Below are 14,306 nucleotides of genomic sequence, written 5' to 3' on the forward strand. Positions count from 1 at the left end.
TCACTTTTTGAACATTCAGGCATTGTATTTTCATGCAGGAAAGTAATAATATGAAACAATGCGTAAATTCAAAAAAAGTCACAATTGTTAATGTTATGGAAGGTGGAATTTTTAGTCTGATACGGTAGAAGGAAGTTGACTAGTGAATTGACTGGGATTGATAAAACACTACCCCTTTCCCAGCTGCATTAGCTTGTGTGTGATGGGATTTCACCATTGGGAGGTCCAGCCGGCAGCTCCCTCTTCGTCTCAGTCCCGGTGATTCCCATGGAACACGAACACGACTCAGGGTCTCAGCAACCTGAGCACGCAATCAGCAGAGATGCCCACGCAGTTTCAGCGGAGATGATAAGGCAGCAGCAGAGAGGCATTTTAAAGTGGTTTATTTACAGCTATATTACAGCATGAAGAGAGAGCGAACGATGCTTTCTCTCTTCCATCAGATCAAACAGTTCAGAACAGAACTCAGAACAGAACTGAAAGTAAGAGTCCATAAAAGGATATACCTAGACATGTGACATATATCAGCAGCAACATGCCTAAGTCTTAAGGTGGAACTGAATCTCCTGACATCACTCCCCCATTCTGTGAAACCTTAAGCTCAGCAGTTCCAAACTGTAGCTTTTGCATATAACTGTGCAACTGTTCTTTATTTACAACCTTGGACAACATATCAGCCGGAATTTCATTACCTGGCATGTATGATATTTGGACCAGGCCTTTCTTTATGCATTCCCTTGCACGATGTAATTTTATCTGCAAATATTTGGTCCTCTGCTTGCAACTCTCGGATGCTAGCAAAGCTAAACAGGACTGATTGTCTTGATATACCTGAATAGGACAAGACACATTAACTCCAATATCCTTGAACAGTTGCAACAACCATTCACAATCCATTAAGGAGAGTGAGAGAGCGTTGAGCTCTGCTTCACAGGAACTCTGACAAACGGTTGTCTGTTTCCTGCACATCCAATCAAAAAGACAATGGTTGTATACATAACAAACACCTGAAGTGCTTTTGCTATCTGTGACATCACTACCCAAACTTGCATCTGCGAAGATTTCCAGACCTCCAGTCTTTTGACTTGTGAAACGCAATCTGTAGTGCATGGTTCCTTTTAAGTACCTACAAATGCGTTTCAAAGCACGCCAATCCTGAACAGTAGGATTGTTGGCACGTCTGCTCAGCAAATTACAGCTAACAGCAATGTCAGGTCTTGAAACTCTTGCGATGAAGTTTAACTTCCCTAACACACATCTATACAGTGTAGTGTCGGTAAATGGTTCTGCATCATCATCAACTTTATAACCTTGTACCATAGGTGTGTCAACAGGATTTGCGTCAATTAAATTCAATTTGTTCAGCACATCAGTAATCTTTTGAGTTTGGTGTACCAGAAAAGTACCTTCTTTGTTTCTTTCAACCTGTAGGGAAAGATAATTGGAAACCTCACCTAGGTCTTTCATATTGAAGTGTTCCTTCAACTGAGCAAGTGTACTCTGGTACAACTCTTTGTTCTTCCAGAAGAACAACAAATCATCAACAAAACAAATACAATATAGTTTTTGCTCCCCCTCTTGTTTGACAAATACACACGGATCAGCGATACCTTGCTTAAATCCTAAGGAAAGCAATGTTTCTGTAAGTTTGGTGTTCCAACACCTGGCACTCTGTTTGAGCCCATACAGTGATTTCTTTAGTTTGCATACCATTCCCTTTGGTACATCCACACCAGCAGGGGGCAGTAAAAATATATCTTCTTGTAAAACCCCGTATAAAAAAGCTGTATCAATATCATGATGGGAGACCTGAAACTTTTGTTCAGACGCAAATTTAAGCATGAGTCTCACCGTCTCGTATTTCACGGTAGGAGCAAAGACTTGGTGAAAGTCCTCCCCCGGTACCTGCGAAAATCCTCTGGCGACCAACCTTGCTTTGTGTCTCATAATCTTTCCATTCTGGTTAGTCTTGGCTTTAAACACCCACTTGCTGTCAACAAGTCTCATTCCCGGGACAACTGGAACTAGCTCCCAGGTTTGATTTCTATCTAAGGAGTCAATTTCAGCCTTCATGGCTTCCAGCCATGGCTGAGCCTGCTTTGGGTTCAATTCCTGAACCTCTTGGAAACTAGCAGGTTCAAAGATTTTTTCAGAGGTACCAAGAACAGCAACAGCTGTCTTTGCATATTCATCAGCATATCTCTTGGGCGGTTTCCCCTTTGTGGCCCTCTCGGACCTTCGAACAGTCCGTTCTTCATCTTTACTTAACTCCTCCTTTTTAGGAGAAAAGCGACCAATGGTGAACAGAGGTTCTTCTAGTTCAGTGTCAGACGCATCTGATGGTCTGATTGAGGCTTTTGCACTTAAATAATCTGCAGTGTCACTATCAGATGCTGATAGTGCACCTGCGCCTCTTACTGAATCAGAATCAGAACCAGAATCCTGCTCATCATCATCCTCAGCTTGTGCTGCTTCTTCTTCATCATCAACAGGATGAATCTGAAAAATCCCCACATTTTCCCCCCATTTGGGATTGCACTGGACACTCTTGGTGATTCTTACAGTTTGAGTGTTTTTCATCAACACTCTGTACGCTCCATTTTCGTATCCCAAGAATATACCAGGTTCACCTCGTGTCCCCAGCTTACCACTTTGTGGGGTGTTTACCCACATGTCAGATCCAAAGATCCTCATGTGTTTGATGTAAGGCTGTTTGCCAAACATCTTTTCATAAGGGGTACACTCAATCGCTGAATGCCACCTGCGATTAAGAGTGTAAACAAAATTAGATAGTGCCTCGGCCCAATACTGCTCAGGTAAATTGGCATCATGCAGCAAGGTTTTAAGTCCCTGCTGTAAAGTTTGTCCTGCCCTTTCACACAAACCATTTTCCCAAGGACTTCTGGGGCATGCCAGATCGTGTTGAATTCCCTTCTCAGACAGAAAAGCTTCAAATTCATGAGAAGTGAACTCCCCTCCATTATCACTGAATAGGCACTTTATCTTTTGGCCCCTGGCATTTTCAAGCCATGCACAGAAACCCTTGAACTTTAAAAAGGCATCTGATTTCTGTTTTAACACAAACACGTGAACATATCTGGTGTAGGAGTCTATTAGGATCATAAAATACCTAGATCCACTCACAGATGGTGAAAGTGGACCTACCAGGTCTGCATGGACCACCTGATAAGGCTGGGTTGCCTTCCTCCCAGACACTTTCCCTTTGGGTGCAACTTTTACCTTATGTTGTGCACAAGAAACACACTTCATATGATACTTGCAGGGTTTAAGCTTCAAGCCCTGCACAACCTTGGGCATCTTGGACACTGCTTGCCAGCCTAAGTGTCCAAAAATGCGATGGTATTCGTGAATACAACCTGCATGAAGAGGCCTATTAGTAGTGTTAGCAACATAAGCAACATTTTCATCAGGTTCACCCTCAGACACTTTTACATCATCAAAAGTCATCAAAAACAGTTCATCAACCTTTTCAGTACGTATGTATTCTTCATTGTTCTTGGTGATAATGGCAATGCCATTCCTGAAAGAGATGTGAAAACCCTTTCTGTCCAGCTGTGGAACTGAAAGTAAATTATCCTTTGCTTTTGGCACATAAAGCACATCAGCAATCTCTAGGTTTAGAGATTCTAACACAATTGTCCCAGTTCCTTGAATGTCCAAAGATGATCCACCTGCCTGTAAAATCTTCCCCTTATAGGCTTGAAATGAAACAAAAAGATGTCGGTCTCGGCAGATGTGATGAGTCGCACCAGAATCAACAACAAAGAAGTTATTAGCCTTTGAAGTTGCTGTTATCTTAGCCAGCATAGCTTTACGCTGTCCACTTGGCTGCTTTCCACCGCTGCCACCCCCCTTTCCTTGCTTGCCTTTGAAATTTGCAGCAGCTGTCGGTCTCTGCTTATCTTGCTTCTTTCTGCAGTTTCTCTTTACGTGACCCTGACCTCCGCAACCATAGCATCTGATCGTGAAGGCTCTAGCGTTATCAGCTTGAGATTGGCACGTAGCAGCTGGCTCCTGTGATTTGCAACTGGCGCCCTCAGCTCTCCTCCGATCCCACTCATTTTGCAATACAGCAATTACTCTAGCTGCTGTTAAATCTCTTGTGGGGAGGGCTGCTAACTGGCTAGCAATGGCATCAAAGCTGTGGTCTAAAGAGTCCAGAATCAACACTGCAAACACAGCTTCTGGCAAAACAAATTCACGATTCACCAGTTCCTCCCTCAGCCGCTGCATTTCAAGAATGTGGGCACGTAAATCACCTCCCGGCTGGAGTTTCATGTTGTGCAGAGTCCGAAAAAACAATAGAACTGACCCTGCCTGTTTGCGTTCATGGACTTCACGTAGTCCCTCCCACATTAGTTTCGCAGACGCTTTTCCAGCAAGGGTAATTAATTCTGTAGCTGAGACACATCCAATAATCAAACCACGAGCTTGTGAATCACATTGAGCCCAAGCATTCGTCACTGGCACGGGGGGGTTCTCATCAATCACATGCCAGAGCTTTGCAAGTCTTAACTTGCCTTCTACATATATTTTCCATGTATGATAATTAGTCCCATCCAGAAGAATTATCTGGTTAGAGTTTCCAAGCATATTCTCCATTTTTCCAGCCACCCGTTACAGGCAATCACTTTGGAAAAATGCCTCCGCTCCAGCTCTATCTCACAGTCAATTAATCACTGGGACAGGTTTACGACTGTCTGTTTCAAAGCTTTCTCCGGCAGCAGCCAGCAGCTTGCTGAATAAACATTTTGCTGCCTATCACTCTCCACACATACCTCTCAATTGCTCCGATGTTTTCAGCACTGATCAGCCGCATTCGGAACACACTGCCTGCTCCTGGATCCATAACTGGCTGGTCCAGAGACCACCAACCATCTCCTCTGGGCTTGACGACCCTTGTACTTCTGGGCCCATAACCCTTTTGATGGGATTTCACCATTGGGAGGTCCAGCCGGCAGCTCCCTCTTCGTCTCAGTCCCGGTGATTCCCATGGAACACGAACACGACTCAGGGTCTCAGCAACCTGAGCACGCAATCAGCAGAGATGCCCACGCAGTTTCAGCGGAGATGATAAGGCAGCAGCAGAGAGGCATTTTAAAGTGGTTTATTTACAGCTATATTACAGCATGAAGAGAGAGCGAACGATGCTTTCTCTCTTCCATCAGATCAAACAGTTCAGAACAGAACTCAGAACAGAACTGAAAGTAAGAGTCCATAAAAGGATATACCTAGACATGTGACATATATCAGCAGCAACATGCCTAAGTCTTAAGGTGGAACTGAATCTCCTGACAGTGTGGTCACCTTGACAGTGACAGTAGTCTTGTGTGTTGGCTTAGCTCAACCATGTAAATAAATGTTCTGACAGAAGTACATCTGCATCCTGTGATATACAGATAGCTACAGTACCATAATGGTGACATGGATGTTTTGTACTGACCATAATGCTTTTTAAAATCTGAGAAAACCATAGCTACGGTAACTGTCCAGAATTGCTATTTGCACATTTCATCTCACAATGGTGGCAGTGGAAATTTGCACTGTTTTGATAATCAATTGGCTTGAGGCAATTGTCAGGTCACATGATCAGCTGTCACATGGTTCTGTCCTGTTCTAAACATTTGTTATAGAGCAGTAGTTCATTGGACTTGACCTTGCTTCTCATCTTCATTACTATGTTTCTCTTCTCCTGGCCTCTTCTTTTATAGTTAAAGTCAATAAGTATGGAGATGCTTGGGAAGACTGAAAATCTTTATACCTTCTGAAGACATTTCTTCAATCAAAAATTTCAGCTTTATCAGTGTTGGTCAAATACCTGAATGTTCTTCTGTACTCTGATATGCACTTGCTTTACAATAAAAATGCTTGGGTCTTCCTTCTTGTTTTGGCAAAGTATCAGACTGGATTTTGTTAGTCTGTTTAAATAGTAACAAAAAGGAAGAAAGAAGGTGACTAACTGGAATTCACAGAAGCAATTATCTTGTGCCTATAGTCTACTTGGATTGTACTGCTGCTGAAATGGAAGAGAACCAAAATTATTTAAGTCTATCCGTCCTCACTTTAAAAGGGAATTCACTGTAGCTTTAACTTTTATTTCTTCCTTGCATGTTTCTAATTTACCTATTCAAGTGGTAAACTAGAGCTGCAGTCTGATTACAGAAATGTTGATGGAGCATAAATTTAAGTCTGTCATTAAACTTTGTGTATGTATACGTTACATGTTCCTAAAGCCAGAAATCAAGCAGCCTTCACCAGACTTGTGTCCTCCAGACATTTTGACTAGAGTTCTGATCATGATAGCTAGGACTGATGGTGTCATAGTTGTCTAAAACATCTGGAGCATCAGTCTGGAGAAGGTTGTCTTAGAAAAAGCATAATAATAATAATAATAATAATAATAATTTATTATTTATACCCCGCCCATCTGGCCGGGTTCCCCCAGCCACTCTGGGCGGCTTCCAACAAAACAGAAATTCTAAAATACAGAAATCCATCAAACATTAAAATACAGAAATCCATCAAACATTAAAAGCTTCCCTAAACAGGGCTGCCTTGAGATGCCTTCTAAAGGTCTGGTAGTTGTTGTTCTCTTTGACCTCTGGTGGGAGGGCATTCCACAGGGTGGGTGCCACTACCGAGAAGGCCCTCTGCCTGGTTCCCTGTAACTTGGCTTCTCGTAGTGAGGGAACCGCCAGAAGGCCCTCGGAGCTGGACCTCAGTGTCCGGGCAGAACGATGGGGGTGGAGACGCTCCTTCAGGTATACCGGACCGAGCATTACTCCTGTATGTGAGAGGCTTTATAAGCAGGGTTTATTAAACCCTTACATTTAAATATTGCAGTCCTGGTAAAAGCCACCAGCAAGTCTAGCATAAATATATTTGTTTCCATTATATTCTATATCTGATTCAAACACAATATCCGAACAGAAGAGGAAGACCTTATAATAGGCTAAATCATGTACCTAAAGCTAAATGAATCAAAATTTACTTTTGAGAATATCAGGTCCAGAAATTAAGTAAAAGAAATTCTGAAATGTGTTGATGTTACATATTTATTTATTTAAAATACTTCTAGGCTGCCTTGCTGTCTCCTACAACACGTTTTCAAGGCTGTAGTGATTTACAAAGGCTATGCGGAATAATGATGATTATATACCATGATCCCCCTTTTATCAGAGGAAATATCCTCTCCTAAATCAGTGCATAGTTAATAATACAATTTTCTAGCTTTCTCCACTATGAACAACTGGCACACTGAGCATATCTACACTGGATTTGCAAAAGCAATCTCTTCATTTGCAGTCTTACCCTAAGGATATTTATATTAGCAATACACTACAGTGGTACCTTGGTTCTCAAAACACCTTGGTACTCAAATGCCGAAAACCCAGAACTAAGTGTTCCGGTTCTCGCACGTTTTTCTGAAGCCGAACATCCGATGCAGCTATCAGCTATTGTTTCCAGGATGCCTGCACCAATCAGAAGCTGTGTCTTGGTTATTGAACATTTCAGAAGTCAAACAGACTTCCAGAATGGATTAAGTTTGGTGCTTTTGTTTTTGCTACCTTTATGTTCCATTTTTGTTTTTGAGGCTTTTCCGGTTAATTTGTTTTTGTGACTGTGTGGAACCCAGCTCAGCTACTGATTGATTGATTGACTGATTGTGTGACTGCAGAAATGGATAAAAGCCCCCCATCCAAACAATGACTATTATCAGTGCATGTAAGGGAAAAATAATAATTTTACAATACTGTAAATAATCTACAATACTGTCTTATTTGTTTTATAGTACAGTATATTGATTATTGCTTTCATTTTATTGATCAGTGGTCTAGTTAGATAGGGAATTCATGTTAAATTGCTGTTTTAGGGGTTGTTTTTAAAAGTCTGGAACTGATTAATCCGTTTTGCATTACTTTCTATGGGAAGGTGTGCCTTGGTTTTGGAACACTTTGGTTTTGGAACGGATTAAGTCTGAGAACCAAGGTACCACTGTAATGGATTCAATTTGACAACTCCTATACTTCCGTTACAGAACAAATGCTGAATAAGCTCAAACCTCTTTATCAAGTTTTGCTGTTTGACAAATACTCTGAACTGCACTGGTAAAGTGTAAACCTGAAAGCAGAGTAACTGTCTTTAAGCACTGCAGTGACAGCGATGCTGTTGCAAGCTGTCAGGGACGTCTAGCTTTCATCTTCAGTTTAGTGTTCTAGAACTTGTGACAAACAAAACATCAAAGTAACTTTTATTTTTTTAAAAAAAATCGTGTTAAACATACAAAGGGTTTTGAATGAAAGCAGGTTTTTCAGAATTGCAGTCGTTGTGTTTGAACAGGTACCGTTACAAAATGCTTTCTTCCACATTATCTGAAATAGAAAAGTATTGGTTAAAGGGATTCAGCCCCTTTGAGATGAGAATACAGGTTTGGAGGACAAGGTCTGACCTAGCTTAATGTCGGGGATTTCCCTCCCTACACTCAAGCAGTAGTAGTTGATCTAATGGACTTCAAGTAGTAAAACACTGTGCAGCCTATGGTTCAAAATTACATAAACTGGTTAATCTAATAAACGTAGCATTTTGCTAAATGTACTTCTGGTGACTTAAATGAACAGACCAAGCTGCCATACAACACTCTTGGTTTTGAAAACTACCTGCATGATTGGTGAAGCAAACAATGTACAGTCAAACGGCTTGGCTCCCGAACAAATTGGCTCCCAAACACCGCAAACCCGGAAGTGAGTGTTCTGATTTGCGAATGCTTTTTGGAAGCCGAACGTCCGTCGTGGCTTCCGAGGGTTCCGACTGAGTTCAGGAAGCTCCTGCAGCCAACCGGAAGCTGCACCTTGGTTTTCGAAATTAAATTATTTAAATTATTTTTACATTTATCTACCAACTCTCTTTCATCCTGGAACCCAAGGTATCCTATATTTAGTTCCCAGGTGGTCTCCCATGCAGGCACCGGCCAGACCTAGACTGATTTAGCTCTAGCAAGATGGTAGAGTCATGTCCCTACAGACCATATACCCTGGGCCATATTCTAAGCCATATTCTAATATTCATGTATTGTGTTAAAGCAGCAGCTGTAGATGTTGCTGAAGAAGTTCCACATGTAGAATGCCGTTTTGGAAGAGACTTGAAATGCTGGCCATAGATGCAGCACAATTCTATTTTAATGATAAAACAGAGACTAAAGTCTGAGAGAATACTTGGCAGTGAAAGCCAAGGAGGCGTTTACCCCTCTGTTGCATTTTATCATTAACATAGTCATAATCATGCTCTCGCCCTCAGAGCAAGCCAAGAAAATACAAATAGGCAAGCAGCGTGGGGAGGAAATAAAACAATGAGATGAAGATAAGCACACTTAATAATCTGTGAAGAAGAAAGTGCTGTTTCTGACCTGCCCACCACCCTACAACCAAGATGCCAACAATAATCAAGTTTTTTTTACCTCTTACTAAATCTGGTGTGGCAGTAACCAAGATCACAACTCTTTCCATTGTTATAGTGACCAATTTCCAAGATACTGATATATTTCAAAAAAGCGACCAAAATCTTATTAAAATTGCAAAGATGTGTGTACCTGTTTTAAGAAGCAGAAACCTCTGGTTTTTCTGATGCACTTGATTCAAACTTAGCTTTGCATTCCTTGCAGACATGAGGACAGTGCCTAAAACATCAGGAGAAAGGGGGGGGGGAGAGTCAATGTTACACAAGATTCTTCCCAAATCGAGAGATCTTCACATGGGGCTTTGCCCCTGACACTTCCACCTCCACCCTGTGTCCCGATGCACAAAAAATGTCAGCTGCCCTGTTATCCACAAAGTAATTTGCACGTGATCTAGCTATGTGCAGAAGGATAAAGTGCCTGGTTGTTGTTGTTGTTGTTTAGTCGTTTAGTCGTGTCCGACTCTTCGTGACCCCATGGACCATAGCACGCCAGGCACTCCTGTCTTGCACTGCCTCCCGTAGTTTGGTCAAACTCATGTTCGTAGCTTCGAGAACACTGTCCAACCATCTTGTCCTCTGTCGTCCCCTTCTCCTAGTGCCCTCAATCTTTCCCAACATCAGGGTCTTTTCCAAGGATTCTTCTCTTCTCATGAGGTGGCCAAAGTATTGGAGCCTCAGCTTCACGATCTGTCCTTCCAGGGAGCACTCAGGGCTGATTTCCTTAAGAATGGATAGGTTTGATCTTCTTGCAGTCCATGGGACTCTCAAGAGTCTCCTCCAGCACCATAATTCAAAAGCATCAATTCTTCGGCGATCAGCCTTCTTTATGGTCCAGCTCTCACTTCCATACATCACTACTGGGAAAACCATAGCTTTAACTATACGGACCTTTGTCGGCAAGGTGATGTCTCTGCTTTTTAAGATGCTGTCTAGGTTTGTCATTGCTTTTCTCCCAAGAAGCAGGCGTCTTTTAATTTCGTGACTGCTGTCACCATCTGCAGTGATCAAGGAGCCCAAGAAAGTAAAATCTCTCACTGCCTCCATTTCTTCCCCTTCTATTTGCCAGGAGGTGATGGGACCAGTGGCCATGATCTTGGTTTTTTTGATGTTGAGCTTCAGACCATATTTTGCGCTCTCCTCTTTCACCCTCATTAAAAGGTTCTTTAATTCCTCCTCACTTTCTGCCATCAAGGTTGTGTCATCTGCATATCTGAGGTTGTTGATATTTCTTCCGGCAATCTTAATTCCTGCTTGGGATTCATCTAGTCCAGCCTTTCGCATGATGAATTCTGCATATAAGTTAAATAAGCAGGGAGACAATACACAACCTTGTCGTACTCCTTTCCCAATTTTGAACCAAACAGTTATTCCATATCCAGTTCTAACTGTAGCTTCTTGTCCCACATAGAGATTTCTCAGGAGACAGATGAGGTGATCAGGCACTCCCATTTCTTTAAGAACTTGCCATAGTTTGCTGTGGTCGACACAGTCAAAGGCTTTTGCATAGTCAATGAAGCAGAAGTAGACGTTTTTCTGGAACTCTCTAGCTTTCTCCATAATCCAGCGCATGTTTGCTATTTGGTCTCTGGTTCCTCTGCCCTTTCGAAATCCAGCTTGCACTTCTGGGAGTTCTCGCTCCACATACTGCCTGAGCCTGCCTTGTAGAATTTTAAGCATAACCTTGCTAGCGTGTGAAATGAGCGCAATTGTGCGGTAGTTGGAGCATTCTTTGGCACTGCCCTTCTTTGGAATTGGGATGTAGACTGATCTTCTCCAATCCTCTGGCCATTGCTGAGTTTTCCAAACTTGCTGGCATATTGGGTGTAGCACCTTAACAGCATCATCTTTTAAAATTTTAAATAGTTCAGCAGGAATATCATCACTTCCACTGGCCTTGTTATTAGCAGTGCTTTCTAAGGCCCAGTGCCTGGTATAAATTGATAAGACATGGTCACAATTCTAGCGTGGTGCAGATAGGCAGTTCTGTTTCCTTCTGTGAAAGGAAGGGCCTTTGATCCAATGGATGCTCCCACTAATGGGAGGGGAGAGAGCAGGCAATATTCCCCACTGTGCCACTTTCAAAGCTGTTGTGGAGGGCCTCCCACCCCCTCCAGTTCAGATGTGCAGAGGAAATGGGAAATATTGAGATTTTTGTAGAGCCCTTGTGACCTAGAAGAGTGGTTTTTCGAAAGTGTTCTTATCACAAGCTTACTAGTTCCTTGATACAACCCAAGAGTCACTGTCTATATTTGTTCCAACAGACCTTTTCCATCCAGGACCAAATGGTTTAAGACCAGCGCTTTCAAACTTCTTCTGACATGTTCTTATGTATGACATTGTCCCAATACCATAGCCCAGGGCAGCAGCAACTGCAGAGAGATATCAAATTGTTGTCATACGTAGCAATCAGATATAAAAGTATTCATAAGTAGTACAGGCTTTGAAAAGCATTCTCCAGATCAGATATTTTGCCTTGCTAATCCACACTGATCTGAGAAAGCAGGAAACCCAGAAAGAGATACCGCTTCACTGAGGATGCTCCCTTGTGTTTGGTGGTGAGTTTAAAATAGCCTACTCTATTACTCTTTTAATATCAGTGAATGATTAAAGTCACAATCCACGGCTCCTTGCAGGCAGCAGCAGCAGGCAACATATGTTCCGCTACAAAGGAGGATCTCAGTATGTTCACCCATAGACCAGATGGCTCGTACCAAGTTGGGGACACCAAATGGCAGAGAGTTTAGTTTACTTGTACAGTGGAAGGAGTCCAAGAAAGTTTGTGAAACTCCTGCATCAGCTTCTGCCTCTGATTCTGGACTTCTCTTGGCCACAGACTCACCCAGCTCACTAAGCCCTTCCCATTCTGATACCTCCTCCTCCCAGTCTTCTCCCTCTGGCCACTCATTGTTCCACCACCAATCCCTGGGCTCTGAGCCTTCTTCCTCCCCACCATTACTCTGTGTCCAACCAGTCAATGATGTTATTTGTTTTCCACTGCAGTAGCACTGGCTTCCACTTCACTCTATTCACTTGCTTGCTTCAATCACCCTCCAGCAGAAGTGGGGATTCTTTTTCAACCTGAGCCACTTTCTCTCCTAGACAACCTTCCAGGGGTCACATGGGTCCACAGGCAACTAAGAGGGCAAGGCAATGGGCATGACTCTTTAAGATTTGCTCCACAAGCCATATTCCAGCCACACAAATTCAGATGTTTCATTCCAAACCTACATAACACCCCACCTCCCCATCCTTCCTCCTGACACTTTCCAGCCAAGCAAGAGGAGGGTGTAGAGCAGGGCCCAATGAGGGCAGAGTCCTGGAGTCCTGCATTTAGCCCACAGGTCTGGGGCTCCCTACTCTGTTGTCATCTGTCTGCCTTGGGAAGCAATGGAGTGTGTCTCTGCGGGTGAAGCCAAACCACTGCATTGCCAGCAGCCAGCACCGAAGTAGTCTCTCTGGGGTGCAAGCATGGACAGTGTGTATGGAGGCCCTAGGCTGCCTCCTGGCCTCACTGATGTGGTCCAAAGGAAAGCAGAGCAATATGTTTGCCACCAGCTTGGCTGTAAGAGTTGCCAGGAGGTGGCATAACAGGTGCCATCCAACCGTCTTAGGGACTCCACTCTGGATTGCGTAGGATTTTTTCCTTGGCCAGAAGGTATGCTTCTCAGTGCACCAGAACCTGTGTTCACATGCAGAGGAAGTCCCTAACTCACTAGAATATGAGACCCATTGGTTACCCTTACCTCATTTAGCCAGCCAGTTGAAGCTGTTGCATACTGGCAGCTTCTAGGAGCGACACTCCAGCTCCACAGTAACATTTCAGTTGTGTACCAAGGTGTACTCTGCACAGGTTTACTTCTTAAGCAGATGTTCCTGAGTTGCAGCAGGGTTGGACTTTAATATCCTTCTTGCTCTATTATTTTGATAAAACCCTAACTATAGTCATTAATGATTATGTACTATATAAAAGTGATCAGTATAAAGTTACAGCCTACGGTAATATGTGTGTTTTTAGCAACAAGCTGAGTAGTAGAAAACAAAGATGTGCAGGAGGCATGGGCTGCAAGGAGTCTGATACCCGACACAGAACCTTCAGAAACAACCACATGATTCCAAAGCGCTCTCTACAGTCATGAGGTCTACAAAACGGCTTTAATTTAAATGCTGAAAATTGACACTCAGGAAGCCAGAAGCTATACTAGATTCCACACATGCCCAAACTTATCATGCGAGCATGGCAGCATTCCAACATAATTACAATTGCCAGTTCTCACCTTTTCTGCTTAAACTTTACAAAGAGTTTTTGGACTTACTTGCTATTTTAGGGAGTGATCCGAATTTAGGGCTTGGTTTGAGAACACCTGGAATAAAATGCAGTTATTAGGAAAAGCCTTTTAGACCATCATTTGATGACACAACAAAGTTGTGCAGTTCTTCCGTGAAAGTTATCGAAGCCGCCTCCTCCTCCTCCTCCTCCTCCTTCTTCATATACTTCCTGCTTTAAACATACCAAGTGCTCCCAGTATAATTTCCAGTTATAACTTTGATTCTCAAGTAATCCCATCTGAAATAACTAATATCTAGAAGACTGTGAGCAAAATAAAAATAAAAATGTGAAGACTATTTTTTACCCCGTAAGAAAGCTTACTTCCTAACCTGTTTTCCGCAGCATTAAATTAACCATGCCAACCATGCTCAGCCAAGGCAGCACATTTCACAAGTCTTGCAAAAAACAACAACCAACCAACCAACCAACCAACAACAACCCCACATTATATTTTAGGGGAACACCTAAATGTAAGAACAGCCAGCTGTATCAAGCCAATGGCCCA

The 14,306-nt window shown here is 42.8% G+C and overlaps 2 protein-coding genes across 3 annotated transcripts in view; one reads left to right on the plus strand and one right to left on the minus strand.

Moving 5' to 3' along the window:
- The window catches only part of OCIAD1 (OCIA domain containing 1), a 21,728-nt gene extending 12,264 nt beyond the window's left edge, over positions 1-9,464 (plus strand). For both annotated transcript variants that reach the window (XM_035112310.2, XM_035112311.2), the window contains exon 8: positions 5,733-9,464. In XM_035112310.2, coding sequence (XP_034968201.1) covers positions 5,733-5,770 — 38 coding nt within the window. In that variant the 3' untranslated portion in view covers positions 5,771-9,464. The remainder of the gene's footprint in view (positions 1-5,732) is intronic.
- The window catches only part of OCIAD2 (OCIA domain containing 2), a 20,353-nt gene continuing 14,302 nt past the window's right edge, over positions 8,256-14,306 (minus strand). The window contains exons 4-7 of the mRNA XM_035112082.2: positions 13,788-13,835; positions 11,738-11,843; positions 9,608-9,694; positions 8,256-8,393 (exon numbers count right to left, since the gene is read on the minus strand). Of these exons, the coding sequence (XP_034967973.1) occupies positions 9,613-9,694; positions 11,738-11,843; positions 13,788-13,835 (236 nt within the window). The 3' untranslated portion in view covers positions 8,256-8,393; positions 9,608-9,612. The remainder of the gene's footprint in view (positions 8,394-9,607; positions 9,695-11,737; positions 11,844-13,787; positions 13,836-14,306) is intronic.

This window comes from Zootoca vivipara, chromosome 9 (assembly GCF_963506605.1).
Source record: "Zootoca vivipara chromosome 9, rZooViv1.1, whole genome shotgun sequence".
Lineage (NCBI taxonomy): Eukaryota > Metazoa > Chordata > Lepidosauria > Squamata > Lacertidae > Zootoca > Zootoca vivipara.